Here is a 17556-nt window from a genome sequence, read left to right as displayed (position 1 = left end):
TCAAAATCAAGCTTCACCAACAACAGACCCATTTTTCGACGTTCTAAGATCGTTTCGAGGCCAAAACGGCCCTCCGAAGGTCTCAACCGCACTTTCTGGACCAAATCAAGCTTCACCAACAACAGACCCATCGTGTGTGTGTGTTATATATATAGCACATGTCAAAGGTAAAAAGTTAAAAAAAAAAAAAATGATTGAAGCATAAATGTCCGGAAAATGCAGCCACAAATATGTGTGTTTGTGTGGCATGAATCCTAGTAGAGCAATGGGTCAACCCATGAGAGCATCCATAAATTGGGAATGGACCACCATTACCCAACGGCGCGCACATGCAGGATCCATGCATGCCTTGAGCATATTGGGAAATCGTCAGTATATATAGAGAGAGACAATTAGAGTTTGTGGAGATGGTAATCGCTCTGTTTTCTCCAAGAACAAGCTTCTTCATTGCCTTCTGAAAACAGACACACAGAGAGAGAGAGAGATCATGGGCAGGGAAGAGAGCAAGAGCTGCAAGATACTAGTGATTGGGGCAACTGGGTATCTGGGTAAATACATGGTTAAGGCTAGTGTATCCATGGGTCATCCAACCTTTGTGTATGTACGGCCATTATCACCCACTTCAAGCCGTTCCAAGCAAGAGATGCACCAAGAGTTTCAATCCATGGGAGTTACCATCTTCCAAGTATTCCTCTCTCTCTCTCTCATGCGCAATGTGTTGTCTATTGCTAAGGGGGGTAAGTTTGGTCATGTCGGCCTGAGCCCATCCTGGCCCACCCTGAGTCCGAATAAGGCCTGGGCAAGATTTTTCAACCTTGAAGGCGGGTTAGGGTTGAAATTTTCAAGCCCGGGTTCAGAGTCGGGTTGGACCAGGGTTGAGGCCTTGGGCTAAGCCCAGCCTGGCCCGGCCCTGTCTTAGGTTATGCTTTTCAATTTATTGATTATATTTTACAATTTTTGTTTAGTATATTATCTATTGGTTTATCAAAAATTGAAAAAAAAAAAAAGAAAAAAAAAGACTAATTATCTATTGAACAAAAGTATTTAAAATTTTAAGATGTTAGGCTAAGTTTTTTAACCCAAAGAAAAATCTAATGGTCAATTGAGAATGAAACAAACTAATATCCAATCATATGAGACCGGTCATTCAGGGCCAACCCGGCCCTAACAAAAATCAGGGTTAATCAGGGCCGGCCTGGGCTGGGTTGGGCTGAGATATCTCAGCCTGATCTAGGACCGGGTTGGGCTTGGGTTGAGCTAAAGGACTCAAGGTTGGGCTAGGGTTTTAAAAAACCCGGCCCTGTTTCACCCCTATCTATTGCTAAATATGCTTTTCCAATTATTTTAGAGGATTACTAGTAAATATGTGTATGAACTTGCTTAAACCTCTTACAGTTTCGGTGCTAAACGAGTTTAGTAGTAAATCATCAGTCAATTTGAGAATGTTGGTGGATGCAATGGTTTTAAAAATCCGATCCAGACACCGAACTGTTTGGGGATCCACTTCTGGGTTTTGTAGAGTAATTACATGTTTTTATTATGGGAGTATCTGAAATTGACACCTTCATCGTCTTATTCTCAAAAGAATTAAATATAGCTTTTTTAATAAGGGTAAATTTGTTATTTTACATAAGAACGGCATTAAATGACTTTCAACTTATTCAAAGAAGTTGAATAATGTAGGGTGAATTGGATGATCATGAGAAGCTGGTATCCATTTTTAAGCAAGTAGATGTCGTGATCTCTACACTTGCAGTTCCTCAACACCTTGACCAACTCAAACTCATCAACGCCATGAAGGAAGCTGGTAACATAAAGGTAGTGATATTTATTCTTTACTTGTTTTTTACACTCAATTCAATATAAAAACTGATCGTATGTTATGTACAATAGTCCCACATCGGTCCTGTAAGGATTTGGATGTGGGAATATATTATATTGGATTCTCTTCCCTTGAAGATTGGTTTTTTAGGGTGAGTTCTTCTAATCGTAACCTTTGTGCTTTCATTAACCCGTCCTTCCAGTTGACTACTTGGGAGGGGCGACCTAGCCCTAGATAGGGTTGCAACAGGGTCAGGTTGGGTCGGGCCTTTTAAAACCCCAGCCCAACTTTTTGAACCCCTTTAGCCGGGCCCAAGCCCGACTCGGCCCTGACTCAAGACCAGAAAAATCCAACCCTAACCCACCATTAGGGTCGGGCCAGGCTGACCCTGATTGGCCCTAGCCATGGGGAGAAATGGAGATGAATGGGCTGGTTAGGCTGGGAAAGGAAGATCCATGGGCTTGCTAGGCTGGGAAGAAGAAGAAAGAACAAGAACAAAAACCCAGGCCCTATTCGGGCTCAGGGTGGGTTCTGGCGTCAAGGCCAAACTTGCACCCCTAGTGCCAGAGTGCGAGCCCCTAGGAATCCTGGAGCAAGGTGGAGCCACCTAGAAAGGGCTACCTGATCCGGAGTGTGCCTCCTCGTCCATTAAAGGGTGGGGTAATGTTATGTACAATAGTCCCACATCAGTCCCGTCCAATTTATGAGGGTGAGTTCTTCCAATCATAACATCGTTTATCTATTTTAATTTGTCCATTCAGAGGTTTCTTCCCTCAGAATTTGGCAATGAAGCAGACAGGGTGGGAACAACACTTCCACCATTCCAAAAGCTCTTGGATAACAAGAAGAAGATAAGAAGAGCCACAGAAGAAGCTGGGATTCCATACACCTATGTGGCAGCAAACTCACTTGCTGCATACTTCATAGATTTGATAGTCCATCCTCATGATGAGCTCAAAGAGGAAGTTACTGTATTTGGCAATGGTGAAGCTAAGGGTACTTCTTCAAAAACATTAAATCTTATATAGATATATATATTTTGATGCTTTAATTTCCCTTCAATTTACTTGATCTAATCTAGTACTGCAATGCACAGTGGTACTGAATTTCGAAGAAGATGTTTCGAATTACACAATCAAAGCCTCAATCGACCCAAGAACATTAAATAAAGTCATCATTCTTAGGCCACCAGGGAATATCATATCTCAATTGGATTTAATTTCCTTGTGGGAGATTAAATCAACAAGAAAGGTGATAAAGGTTCATTTCCCTGAGGAAGAAATTGTGAAGCTCTCTCAAAGTAAGAAATGTTCGATCCCTCACAAACAATAGCAATTAAAAGCTAATTAATTGTAAATTATACCAATTCTTACATTAATTTCTAATCTTTTCTACTTAATTATAATGTTATTGCTATTGCAGTTCTACCTCATCCAGACAATGTACGCTTATCCATTGTTCATAATATCTTCGTAAAGGGTGAGCAGATGAGATATGACCTTGGGGAGGATGATTTGGAAGCTTCCAAGTTATACCCAGATTATGAATACATGTCGATTGATCGTCTTCTTGATATATGTGTGGTTGATGCCCTTATTCCCAAGCTCTCTGTATTTTGAATATCTGATGGATCACCCCACCCCAGCATCTTGATTCTTCTTCAGATTCTACTGAATTGAATCAAAATAATAAGCAATATGTAATCATTAATGTAACTTCATTTTATAATCAAACATAAATTTGGAATTTCATTTATGTCTGAAAATCATTATGGGTCTAGATTTCTATCCAGTCATACACATACATTCTCTTTCCTTGATATTCCTCAATAGCGTAGTGGATTTTGTATTGAGCGACTCTCTCGTTTACGATAAGAGACCATGAATCTTAGTCCACTAATATATATTCCAAGATATATCACCCATTGGTGCGCCAAAGTCCATGATATGTAATCGTAACGACAAAGACCTCTCAGATCAAAGGACCAATAGAATTCTATTAACGAGAATCTTGTTCAATGCACACACCGTATGTGCACTCATACTTGCATCTTGGAATCGTCATTCCTAAGAATATATATTTGATGACCGTATGAACGTACAAGATGTCTAGTTCTATCCCTAATCATGAACGATTTTAGGTGAAAATCTACGGACAATCATAACTCACTCAATTATCTATCATGCATAATTAATAAATTTAATATTAAATATATAAAAAAAAAATTAAAAATAAAAATTTGATATGAACACACTTCAAACAATATATCTAATGTATTTTGGACTCCAATATGCCTGGACTATTGGTTTTGTCACAAGAGGTTCAAGCTGGATGATTGGTATTTGGTGCTGCTTGGCTTCCAAACAGATTTTTAAAAAAATATTAACTCGGCAAAATGGATGTGGGTCATGTTTGAGGATATCACTTCCACCTCCTCCATTTCTTGCTCTGATCGTGGATAATGTCGTACCAAAAAAAAATAAAAATATGTGTGGAATATGCTTCATCTTTTTCACATGTGAGACGACAAGAAATCACTTTTCATATCTTTTTGATACAATTTTTGAGGACGGTAATGGCTCTTGTTTTCTATAAGAACAAAGCCTCGCTGCTGTTGAGAAAGAAGAAAAAGAAAAATCACTCAGATACGAGAGAGAGAGAGAGAGAGATGATGGACAAGATACTAGTGATTGGAGCAACTGGGTATGTGGGTAAATACATGGTTAAGGCTAGTGTTTCCATGGGTCATCCAACCTTTGTTTATGTACGCTCATCATTATCGCCCACTTCAACCCCCTCCAAGCAAGAGGCGCACCGAGAGTTCCAATCCATGGGAGTTACCATCTTCCAGGTTCTCTCTCTCTCTCTCTCTCTCTCTCTCTCTCTCTCTCTTATATCAATGGCTCTAAGGCCTAATTGCAATGTGTTTTCTAATGCTAAATATTGGGAGAATGTTCTCTCTGCCGCAAGCACATGGGCCTGCCACTCAGGGAGCAAGGTGATCATTGCGCCCACCCCCATGTGCCTGGGCGCAGTGCTGCGGCACAGAGAACAGCGCCTCATATGTTTTTCCACTTATTTTTAAAGATATATGTGTATGAATTTTCTTAGAGAATTAGTACTTACAAGTCTACACATGGGCTACTCAAATCTTAATTAAAAGCTAGTTGTTAAAAGAGGGTGTCCAAGTACCGATAAGTCTTCACATCGGACTATTCACATCGAGTTTAGATTTGCTACCCACATGGGAACGGGTGGGGATAGATCTAACTGAACCCTCCATGGGGGTGTGGGACCCATGCCCCATGAAGGGGTCAGATCTGTCCCCACCCGTCCCCATGTGCGTAGCTGATCCGGACTCATTCACATCCAATGTGTAATTATTACTTCTACCTTTTGCGTGGAACCCCAGCCATTTCAATCCAGATCCTCTACTGCCAAGCTGCCCGGTAGGACTGTGCTGCCCAGACACTCTAAGGCACGCAATGATCGCCTTACCCCCACTCTAACAAGGCGTTTGGGCAGGGTTAAGCCAGGCGGATTACACGCCTTGCCGTGTCTAAGCAGCACAGTACTGCTGGGCAGCTTGGCAGTAGAGGATCCAAATTGAAACACGTATCGAAAAGAAAAAGGTCAAACCTGATTCTTGCGGGTCCAATCAAAGAGGTGGTTGAACCAAAATCTAGTATTGGTAAGTGGATCAGCCAATTTCTGAATGAATTGACTCACTGAGATTTGACGAAGTTAAGTTTTGTTTCATGGGTGGTACAAATTAATCTCTCATCTCTCTTAGATTCTTATTAATAGAGCCTATATATTGATTTCTGGCATTAATTAATGCATAGCTTGGATAATTAATAGGGTGAATTGGATGAGCATGAGAAGCTTGTATCCATTTTTAAGCAAGTAGATGTCGTGATCTCTACACTTGCAGTTCCTCAACACCTTGACCAACTCAAACTCATCAATGCCATGAAGGAATCTGGTAACATTAAGGTAGTGCTGCGCTATATATATATATTTCTTTATTACTACTTGCACTTGCTTGCCTATTTGTTCTCTTTCAGTTCAGCATCTATGAACTTGTTATAATCTAGTACTACACACAAAAACTGATCATTTAGTCTTTATATTATTAATTTGTCCATTCAGAGGTTTCTTCCCTCAAAATTTGGCAATGAAGTGGACAGGGAGGGAACAGCACTTCCACCATTCCAAAACCTCTTGGATAACAAGAAGAAGATAAGAAGAGCCACAGAAGAAGCTGGGATTCGCTACACCTATGTGGCAGCAAACTCACTTGCTGCATATTTCATAGATTTTTTACTCCATCCTCATGATCTGCTCCAAGAGGAAGTTACAGTCTTTGGCAATGGTGAAGCAAAGGGTACCTATTGGAAACATTCTTATATACATATATTTATTGATGCTTTCCCTTCAATTTTCAATTTGTTTGGTCTAATCTATTACTGCAATGCACAGTGGTACTGAATTTTGAGGAAGATGTCTGTACCTACACAATCAAAGCCTCAGTCGATCCAAGAACCTTAAATAAAGTCATCATCCTTAGGCCACCCTGGAATATCATATCTCAGTTGGATTTGATTTCCTTGTGGGAGAATAAGTCCACAAGGAAGCTGAAAAAGGTTCATATCCTTGAGGAAGAAATTGTCAAGCACTCTGAGAGTAAGAAAAAGGGAAAGCTTGTAAATTATACCAATTCTTTCTCCAGCTACCTCAAAATATATGTGAAACTAACCATTCAATATTTCTAATCTTTTTCTACTTATAATGTTATTGCAGTTCTACTCCATCCAGAAAACGTACGCCTATCCATAGTTCACAACATCTTCGTAAAGGGTGAGCAAGTGAGATATGAACTGAGGAAGGATGATTTGGAAGCTTCCAAGTTATACCCAGATTATCAATACATGTCGGTTGATCGTCTTCTTGATATATGTGTGGTCGATGCACCCGTTCCCAAGCTCTCTGTATTCTGAATAGTAGAGATCTCCCGATTCTTCTTCAAATTCTACCCAATTAAATCAAAATAAGCAATATGTAATCAGTGTAACATCATTGTATAATCAAACATATAATGATGCAAAGTCGAATTGTCTCTCTGTTTCTCTCGATTCTATTCCCCAATTTTATTTTATTTTCACTCAAGAACTAATCAAGTACTAGAACCACTTTCTGTTACAATCAAGGGTGAAGCTTTCGGAGCATTCTCAGAACAACGAAGCTCCTCAATCGATCGGAGGAACGGAGAAATCTTTTCTCTTTTCTTTTCTTTTTTTTTGGTAAAAGGGAACGGAGAAATCCGATAAAAAACCATTGCAAAGAACCCCCCCCCCCCCCCCCCCAATTCTTCTTCAGATTCTACTGAATTTAATCAAATCAGAGCATGAGTAGATAGATATTCTAGCTAAGTTAAGAAGACGCAAGGCCATTTCAGGCGAAATCATATTCTATTTCACTCTCTTTGTGCTTCTTCATTTGGATTGGGTCTTCTTCTTATAAGCTTAGGTCAGCACTCTTCTCTACCTTACTCTGTTCCTCCTTTCCTTCTCATGGCATCCCCATCAAATGGCTCCTCTCAAGTGGCATCTCTAATTCTTCTGCTTCTACTTCTAATCCCCCCCCCCCTCCAACCCCCACCCCCCAAAAAAAATTGATCTACCTCTGAATGATTATCTCCACCAACTCAAACCTCCATACTCTCTTCTTCTGCTGGTCGTTCAGAATCTAAGCAATTTAGGGTATATAGTCAAATCTGCAATAAGCATTAGCACTCTGCAATTTATTAACAAAGTTTGGTTTGTACTAGAGATATGTGTCACGGGGCATGGTCCAACAACCCTAAAAGATGCATCTGTTAGGGAGAGGAATCATCCTACTATATATGCCTAAGATCTTCTCCATAAAAGGCCGATGTGGAATTACTGGGAGGGGAGTTGAGGCCGTGATTTATGGCACAAGTTAAAAATGATGTCGGCAACCTTTATTCAATTCAACGTTATTATGAAAATGACAATTATTTATGGCATTGGGGATTCATTATCCATATCACATATTAGAAATATGTAGACACCTTATTTTCTTATCTCTATCACTTCCAAGTGCCCAAGGGAAATGAAAAATTACCAAAATATCCTTTGTATGTTTGGCTAGTCAAACTACCTTGAAATCAGTCCAAGTTGCTTGATTAGGTGGTTTTTATTTATATTAAAAATATTGTATTTAAAATTACTTCAAAAATGACTTCATTTGATTATCATTTTAAGAAAGATTCCATTTTGGCTTACAGGCTGTAGACATATCATTGTGTTACTCTCGAGCAGGCTAGGCAATGATGATCAAGGTGTTCTGAAATGTTATTGAAACCCATTATTTAAAGCTCTGGAGGTTCCTCAGGCCACCACCGGTGTTCCAAATCCTTCGAATGATCTTAGGATTCAAATGGCTAAAATGAGATTTTAGAAATTATGGTAAACATGGCTTTTCCCAAAAAACCAGGCCCTACATTGGTTTAGGGTCATACTTGAACCAAGCCCACAGACATTGCAACAGCCATAGGGCTTTTTCCAAAGCAAATCGTGGTCCTCTCCGGTCCTCTTTCTTATTAAATAATGAAGTAAGTATTATAATAATAGAAACTTTTATGTAAAGTTTTTTTGTTTTTGGTAAAGAACTTTTATGTAAAGTAACAGCAACACACTTTAAGGCAAAAATAAAAGACTTCACTTCCTACGCAAGATTAAATTAAAAAGCTTTTAATGGGCCCAAAACTGGCCTATAAATGGGCCTAAACATAAACTGCAACAAACTTTTAAAAGCTGTACTCGATGGGCCTCTTAAAGCTGGATCTTGATGAGTCCTTTTAATGCTGGGCTGGACTGGGGCTTTGCTGGCTGTCTTCTCCCCACGGGTTTACTATATCGGATCCAGCTCCTCTCCAGGGAGTTTACCACCCAGGGAGTGCCCAGGGGCATCCAAGGGTTGGGCTGTGCCGCACACATCTTGACGCATGCCTAGGAATGTGTGTGGCACAGCCCAACAGCTGGATGCTCCCTGGGCGTGTTGGGCTCCTGGATAGGAGCTCAATCCTATTATATCAGAGTGATAGGAGGAGAGAGATAGAGAGAGGATGCTGGCATAGCCTCCACCATCAGTTCATAGTTACTTTTTCTTATAATTTATAAGGGGAAGTGTTTCATGTTGGGGAGCGCACGCACAAGTATCGTCCTGGATAGGATTTTCGTCTTTTCATGGAGCAACACGGTACTTTCCCACGCTTTTATATCTAGGCGCAGGAGCCATGGGGGCACGCAACCAGACCTAGTGTTGTTTAACCCAAGGTTGTTTGTGACTGCAGAAAATTTTGTGGAGGACACTATTTTATTATAGCTTTTTCTTTCATTCTCTCTTGACAGTTGCCAGATGATGAGATGCCAATAGTGTATGGATTGCAAGCTTCATTCTGTCTTGGCTTTTTGACGGGAAAGGGAATAGAAATAAGAAACTGAGAGAAACAAGTAGATAAAAAATGGCAGGAAAAGCAGACAGATGGGGACGAAGTGAGCAGTGCTTTCTGGGGCATGTGTTAAAAGTGAAGTCACCTCTGTAGCTCAGGGAGGTTAGAAAGGCAAGATGGGCTCCAAGTGATTGATGGTAGTGCTTTTTTGGGTTCAGGATTGAAATGGTTTGTATTATAATTCCCCCCCCCCCCCCCCAATCCTTTTTTTCCATTTCTTCATTTGTATGTTGTAATGTATTATTCACTTGTAATGGTGTTCATATCAATGAATCAAAAGCAATTGGAATCCATCTTCCTCCATTAGCTGGATTGGACTGGTTTAAGTGCTGAGTGAATCATCAGTTGTCAGGAATGAATCACAGGATCATGATATCAAGGAAACACAGACCCTTGAACCTGCAAATCCAAGCTAAATTGATTAGGTGGTCACCCAATTCAAATGTAGATGAGTGCCACATGCATTGTTCCACAGCAGGTGCTGACCCACTAAGTGGCCCAATGAAATATAGGGTTTAGGGGTTTGGGGCTTTGGGGCTTTGGGCCCTCTTTAATTCACATTAGTTGGAAGCCTCAGTTTTTTTCAGGAGGGGATCATTGCAAGGCTGCGTGGCCCCTGCACCAGCATTGGGGGCATCCAGTATGAGAGGGATTTTTCATTTCACGGGGTGTGAGGTGGTCATTTTGCCCTTACTGTATTTGGGCACAGGCGCCAGGCAGCCTGGCAGCTTTTTTTCCTTCATTTTTTTCCATTTTTCCATTGAAACAAATGAAGGCAAAAGAAATGTAGTAGAAGGAACCTGGGTGAGTGTCTGTTATAGTTGTATGTGGGCAGGATTTTTCTTCCCAACCTGGTTACTGAATGGGTCCAATTTGGGTTGATTGCTTAATTCCCATTCCTTTCCCAACACACCAGTTTTCCATTCTCTGTGTGGGTTTCTTCCACAAATTCCTCATTAAATCAAGCTCTGTCATTCTCAACATAGAGATCTAATAAAAGATTTAGCAACACAATGGAATTGGAGCTTCTGTTTTGTTTGCAAGATGATTTGATTAGTTTGTGAATGTGAGGCCTCTTTAGTCGGATTTCGGTTCCAATCAGATCTTTATAGGTCTGATAGCCTACAATTTTGCAGATTCCATGATTTTACAACTAAATACATTGTTATCAATTTTCACATTTTATTTGGTTCAGGTGCAGATACGGAGTTTGCAATACTCATTGATGAATATAATTTGGTAGGAGTTTAGACTTTATTATAAATGTGTGAAACACTTCATAGTTCACACTCTTAGCATTTGTTGACTAAGCCTTTTTGTTTGTCTACTTTCAATGCTATCATGATTACTGCTGCTAATTTTCAACAATTATGTAGGTTGGGTTAAACCCATGTACTCAATTTGATCACATTCATCATCAAAGCCAAACAATGCTGAGGTCAAGGAATTAGCTTTATAGTTAACACTTATTAACTAGATAGATAGGTATAATCTTCATATTAACTATGGAAAATATTCTTCTTTCATAGCCCAATTTTATTAGGCACATTCTGTTGTCTAGAAACATAAAAAAATTTCTGATGTATAACACTAAAAATGTGAATCTGTTATGGAAAACTGATTGCAAATCTCATTTTTCCATACTCTAAATTTGCTGGCAAACAAACATGGACATGGACCGAGTTTTTCTCCCACGATTGATTCTGATGTTTGGATGGGGCTCCTGGAATAGTGGAAAGAACATTGCAGACCTTCATCAGTAGGGGGTGGGAGTCACAATCTCTTGTTTATGTTGGGGTCTTTCATTGTTTAATTGAGTTTTACATCAGCTTAGCAATTGCAGTAATATGCACATTAGTGGAGATTCTGAGAGTTAGATAAAGAGATTATTATTCTCCAATTCCAAACCAAGCAAAGTACTTACTAAGAGACCCTTTGATGTACTTTGCATTAAACGTTATGATAGTTATATTGCTGATGTAGGGATCCTGAGGGATGCCCTGATTATGATTTTGGATACTGTGGTACAAAATGCCATGATCTGGTGGAAAAATAATGCGGAGGTGGGGCTATTCCCAATACTCCCCTCACGTGTAGCCGGAATGAGAGGACTGAGAGATGGCTTTGATGCTCTATTAAATTCCAATCCAATAGCTTTAACTTGTAAGTTGATGGTATATGAAGACACCCAAGGTCCCAAACTTAACAGATGTGGGATTTTTTTTCCAACAAACCCAGCTCTAGTAACCTTAACATCAACACAAGGACAGTTCATTCTGCAAACATCCTGAGAAGTGGTGAGGCAAGATATAACGATGAGAAGCTTGATGAACTAAGTGAAACTTGTGGAGATAGAGGCTACAAATGCTTTAGGTCCATAATAACAATAATACTATGGAATGACCAGAATCCAAAACAGAAAGAAGGGGAGGGGAGACTGGTAATATATGGTTCCCCAAATGAGAACAAAAACCAACCTGAAACCTGTTGGTGCTCTGTTCAATCAGGATATCTTCAGGTTCAGACAAGTCAATACTGTAGAGGCCTGTGCAAAGGCTCCAAAAAAAAATAAAAAAAGATAAAGGGTCTAATATAAACATAGATAAAACAATGAGCAAGAAGTCAATAACTTGGATGAGGATTTAGACTACATCCAACCAGAATGATGGTTTCATGTAATTACAGAAGCAGCTATGGTGGAACAAAACCTTGATCATGAGGAGGCCAGTGTATCTCCTCCCTTGGGCAAGGGAGAGGTGTTGGTTTGGCAATGAAGGTGGGACATTGTTGGCCAGGCATCAACACCGAGAAGTCTGATGAATAAGACGCTGACATCTGTAACCAAACCAAACCATACTAGTTAAGATAATCAGTTCAGAATATCAGGGAATGATATCAGAAAGAAATCAATAAATGGAACTTCAGGAAACAAATAAACTGGTGGATGAGATGGGAAAGAAGAAATACATACCGATTGTGAAGTTCCGAGTTTCTCAGTTACATGCATTGGATCCTGCATGGAACCTGATTCCAAGGACCCATCAGCCATATCTTGAGATGATGAGAAAGGGGGTTTTGGCCTCAACAAATGTTCGAAGATGGCCATGATAAGAAACATTGAGATTAAGATCGCTGTAGCAACAAAACCGAAAGAGATGGCATTTAATGTACTCCCATAGTTCTTCAATGAGTTATCCTTATCTGCTCCTCTCTGAGATTGGCTTGGATCAGAGCTAGCATAGATGTTCCATTCTTTCGATCTCACCGGACTAAATTCATTCATGGTTTTGAGGACAAACTTGTCTTGTGAAGTCTTTGTTTTTAAAAGAAAACAGCTACAGAGTTAACAGAAGCCTCGAAAAATGAGAGACATTGCACAGGAACAATGCTATAAACTGAAATGGAATCTTGATGGATAGCTTCTTAATTTTGTAATGTCTGAAAGTTCTGGTTCATCTGCAGATTCCTGGTTAGCCACTACCTACAACCCAATCAAGAAAGCAAGAAAGTTAACAATAAATTCACATTTTAGTATCATTAATTCAGAAATGTTGCATTTTCATCAGTCATGACAAACCTTTTATGAACATTGTCAGACTATAGGGATAGAGAAACTGAAACTGAATCCTAATGCAATTCCTTAAAAACCTAAACATAATTCTGCAATATTTAAAGAAGTGCAGTGCAGTGAAAAAGAAGGGAAGATGGAGATGACAATGAAGTCAGTGAGGTTCCAATATAAATTCCAACCGTAAGAATGCAGGATACAATCCAAGGACAGGGTATAAGAATAACAATCTCATAGTTCAAGAAAGGGAAAACATTATACAAAGGATAACTTAAAAGGAACCAATTACGGCTGCAATATTGCATTATATTCCAAGATGAGTTTAAACTAGTAATTCAGCTGGATAGTTTTCTTTTTCAACCTCAGAAAAAAAAAAAAAAAAAAATTTGTTTTTTTTTTTTTTTTGATAGATCTTCAAAGCTGCTGTATAGACAAATTTTCCTGATTTGCAACTATGGAACTTCTACCTTCTGTTTTAGTCTTTTCTTCAGTATCTAGGAGTTACTGAAGGAACAAGACAAAAATTGAGTTACTGATGAAAATAGAAAATCAAGACTCTCAGTTCACTACCAAGTTGAAGGAAGTGGTGTACCTGTAACTTAATAACTTTATAGCATCTAGTCCTTGAAAACTAAGATGCTAAGGAGTAAAATTCCACTGTCCTAAAATGCTTCAAAGGATGATTGATATGTAACATCACAGTCAAAAACTCGATCTCCACTTAGAATTTTGAGGCAATAGCATCATCAGATTTGAGTGCTCATATAAATCTGGACCTCCAAGTCAGCCATCATTGGAAAGCATCCCAAGTTTACCACAACAATAGACATTCTAACAAACCCAGAAACCCAAGAAAGTAAAATCAAGGACTCCATAATGTCCTTTCCTGTTTGTTAAATTTTCAGACTAACTCTTAAGCCAAAACTCTCTGCTTCATTTGTTAAATAAACAATCGAAACAAGACCGAAAATCTCGTAAATTAAAAAAACATGAATTAACCTGTCCTTGAAGAGAGACAATTAAGTTGTTTGGTTTTTGGTCTCTGATGTTGGGAAGCATGGACCCAGTTTTGATTCAGTGCTTCTTTCTTTTTAACTTAACCACCACGGAAGGAATAGACACTACTCTCATCATCCACATTTCCCCAAGTAATACTTTATATAGTAGCCTTACTACTACCTAACATTACTCTAATGTTTGTTATGTTGATCTTGTATAAGACAAGGCCACATTTGGTGAAAGCTGAAAAGAAAGATATTTGGAAATCTCAATGTAAACTCTTTTTTTTTGGGTTAACTTGTTTGTAATCTTTGTCTAACTTAAAGAATCACATTCCTTGTCTGAAGTAGAAAAAAGAGAAAGGAACCCAAAAGAACAGGACATCTTGGTAATCTCAACTATCCATTTCAAATTCTATTCAAAGTAAGATCTTCAAGACCATCTAGGTATTGTGGAAAAGATAGTACTATCCTACATGATCTCCCACTACATGAAAAAGGGAAGAAAGTTTCCAAAGAAGTATTAAAATAAAGCTGCAGCAAGTTGATATGTACATTTCTAAATATAGTTCAAATGGGGTGAGAATTTAACTAATATTCAACCAAAAAACACAACTGGATGACATAACAAGTTAAAAAAAGATAATGAAGGTGAGTATCTTACAGATATGCATTGCCAGAGCTATCATGATTCATGTAAACAAAGCAGTGGGGTAGAGGAGAAGAACCACCAGAGGAGCACAGAAGGGGGTTAAGAGGACCAACCAGAACATGAACTCATTAAAAATTGCTAGCTCAGAATTTTTCCATGATTAAACTGTCTATTTAATAAAACCCACATTTCTTTATGTGATATTGACTAGTACTAGTGTGATAATACCTATGCTATGAAATGCAAGAATAATCAAAATCTAATTTGGCAAAAGTTCTCTCTCTCTCTCTCTCTCTCTCTCTCTCTCTCTCTCTCTCTCTCTACAACCCCCAACCATTAAGTAAAAACCCATTGCTTCAAAGATCCAATCATGGAAGAAGCAATTATTGCAAGATAAAATGACAAAAAGTTTGATGATAAAAGAGGAAAAGGGGAAAAGAAAGGTAAGAAGAAGCTTTTTTTTTCCTTGCATGCCTTGAGGAGTTTTGTCAACTTGACAATCACTTTGTCTGAGAAAGAAAAGAGATTCCTACCTAGACCTAATCAATAATATTGTGAGCTTGATCAATTACAAATAAGTACCTTGCCTAAGAAAAAAATAATTTTGAAATCTTTCAATTAGGTTACCATGTATAACAGGAACCCCCTTTGTCACTGAATTAACTACTGAAGTCCATTATGATGAATTAACTTTTGTAAAGCTAAGACATTAGATCTCTGTAAAAACCAATTCTTTTTGTTAACAAGAAGTACATATCGATTGTCTATCTCGAGTTTCATTAGAAGGACAAAAAAAAGTTAACAATTGATGTCAAATTTGAATTATAGGGCCTAAACACAAAAAACCGCCTTGCCCCCATGGGATTTCCGCTTTTTCATGGGGGCAAGGCGGTCATTTCTAAGTGGCAGGGTGGTTTCTGTGCCTAAGCATGGGAGATGTACTTGGCACGCAACCGATTAACATTCTCTCATCCATAATAATAATAGGTTCCTTTTAGGGTTGATATGCATAGTGAAATATAACGATTCACTATTTGTCACTTGGCACTATATGGGTTGGTCCATGTGATCGAGGACCCCACATACATCTCAATGGCCAAATTTTAGTCCAAAATAAGCAAGAAAAGCTGCTCAATCTATTATTCAAAGTTTTAGTAAAATTACCAAAATGCCATCAAATGAATATAAATATAAAATTTTGATATATTTTGTAATTTTAGTTATTTCCTCTACTTAGTTTAAACTGAAATTGTACCAATGAGATGTTTGTTTGGTCCTCTATCAAATGGACCAACCCATAAACAACCAGTTAGTGTTCTTCTACCCGACGGGATATCTAAATTTTGATACATAGATGATGAATTATTATCATTATCACAAACGTCTTTTGTTTTTTGTAAAATTTAAAAAAAAAACATAAGGTTATATTTTATTTGAACATGGAGTGTCCATCAAAATGTTTTCTTATGGCGCATTAAAAATGTTTCCTTGATCAACTACAACGAAACGAAACGTAAAACAAAAAGAACCCAAGTTGTTTTTAAAAAAAAATCTTAATTAATAAATTTAAAAATAATTTAAAAAAGAAACCTTCATCTTTTTTTTTTTGGTGGGAAAAGAAACCTTCATCACATTTATAGGCTCATAGCTTTCTCTTTTGCCTTCTTTTGTTTTTTCTTTTTGCCCTTTCTCCTTTTTCGTCTCTCTCTCTAAGTGTCTACCATGCCTGTCTGCAGCCAAATATAGAAATGAAAATTAAATATTTCTCATAAACAATTATAAAACAAAAAGTAAAAGTAATAGGAAAAAATAAAAGAATTGGTTTGCTCTATTCCTAAGGCCACGTGACCGGAATAGTCCAATGTCGGAAATTTAACTATGCACACCGGATTCCACCAAGTGAGACCCACCACCACGGCACCACCCAACACTTTCTGGTTAAGGGAGGGGTGTGGTAGGGCTGGTTAGACCGGGTTTGAAAACCCAGACTAGTTCGGCTGGTCTGACCTAAGGGTGTTAAATGGTTCGATTTCATTAAATGGTTCGGTTCGGTTCAGTTTTGATTGCTTAAGGGTAGAAACGGATTTTTATCCACTGTTGTACTCATCATGCGGCGCTGCAGGTGCCATGTGTGCCATGTGGGGTCCGTTGTGCATACATGGCACCTGCAGTGCCGCACGATGAGTACAGTAGCACTGCAGTTACAGCAGTGGATAATGATCCGGGTAGAAACCGTAATCAGACCATTTAGTACTCATAATCAAAACCTTGGCCGTTTGGTAAACGGCTTTAAAACGGTTTCAATTAAATAGTTTTTCAACGGTTTTACACGGTTTTAGTTAGACGGTTACTAGATGGTTTCATAAACCATTTACTAAGTCTAATTTACACCAGTTACCTGTTGCATTTTTTAATAGAAAATAGGGGCCTTTGGCAGTGTATATAACTATTAAGACACATAAAAAAATTAAGAATGAAATAAGAACAACGGAAACCATGGTTAGAGCTTCAAAATGCAAAGACCCATAAGCACATTACAGTACGAATCAATAGCTCCCCTGAAACTAAGGTTTTTAAACGGTTAGACGATTTGGTTATAATCGGTTTTAATTGGATTACACAGTTTGAAACCGTTGGATTAATCGGTCTAAATCGAATCGAATCGATTAAATAAATGGTGTCATTTCTAAAACCATAACCGGACCATTTAACTAAACGGCCTACCGGTTTTGGTTTAAACAGTTCAGTTCGGTTTCGATTTGGTTTTGACACCCCTTAGTCTGACCTCAGTTTCAAGCCAGGGATTCCCAACCCAGCCCACAAGAAAATTTAAAAGGAAAGAATTTTTTATCCGAGAATGTGGCCCTTTATGCTAGTGCAGGAGCCAATGGGAATGCACATGAAAGCATCAACAAGAACAACATTTATGCCTTTCATGGGAGACAAGGCGGTCATTTCTGTCTTTCATCTACATACTCC

At 38.6% G+C, this 17556-nt stretch overlaps 3 protein-coding genes across 5 annotated transcripts; 2 read left to right on the top strand and 1 right to left on the bottom strand.

Moving 5' to 3' along the window:
* The first annotated feature begins 465 nt into the window (after positions 1–465).
* LOC122667114 (isoeugenol synthase 1-like) lies at positions 466–3457 on the top strand. The gene is made up of 5 exons (XM_043863312.1): positions 466–685; positions 1684–1818; positions 2584–2818; positions 2919–3122; positions 3245–3457. Exons 1-5 carry the CDS (start codon positions 488–490, stop codon positions 3439–3441), a joined length of 969 nt encoding a protein of 322 aa, XP_043719247.1. The 5' UTR covers positions 466–487; the 3' UTR covers positions 3442–3457.
* A 1036-nt stretch (positions 3458–4493) lies between these two features.
* Positions 4494–6822, top strand: LOC122668261 (isoeugenol synthase 1-like). The gene is made up of 5 exons (XM_043864850.1): positions 4494–4673; positions 5684–5818; positions 5975–6209; positions 6305–6508; positions 6626–6822. The coding sequence occupies exons 1-5, from the start codon at positions 4494–4496 to the stop codon at positions 6820–6822; spliced, it is 951 nt and encodes a 316-aa protein (XP_043720785.1).
* A 5101-nt stretch (positions 6823–11923) lies between these two features.
* Positions 11924–13558, bottom strand: LOC122667080. 3 transcript variants are annotated; one of them, XM_043863267.1, is made up of 3 exons: positions 13520–13558; positions 12331–12840; positions 11924–12194 (listed from the first exon to the last, which is right to left on the bottom strand). In XM_043863267.1, exons 2-3 carry the CDS (start codon positions 12640–12642, stop codon positions 12051–12053), a joined length of 456 nt encoding a protein of 151 aa, XP_043719202.1. In that variant the 5' UTR covers positions 12643–12840; positions 13520–13558; the 3' UTR covers positions 11924–12050. The 3 variants fall into 3 exon arrangements, with proteins under 3 accessions (XP_043719202.1, XP_043719203.1, XP_043719201.1); XM_043863268.1 differs by lacking the exon at positions 13520–13558 and adding an exon at positions 12937–13232; XM_043863266.1 differs by lacking the exon at positions 13520–13558 and having other exon boundaries at positions 12331–13232.
* Between the last annotated feature and the right edge of the window lie 3998 nt (positions 13559–17556).

The sequence above is a fragment of the Telopea speciosissima genome, chromosome 7 (genome assembly GCF_018873765.1).
Source record: "Telopea speciosissima isolate NSW1024214 ecotype Mountain lineage chromosome 7, Tspe_v1, whole genome shotgun sequence".
Classification (NCBI taxonomy): Eukaryota; Viridiplantae; Streptophyta; class Magnoliopsida; order Proteales; family Proteaceae; genus Telopea; species Telopea speciosissima.
This window is presented reverse-complemented; position numbering and strand designations above follow the sequence as displayed.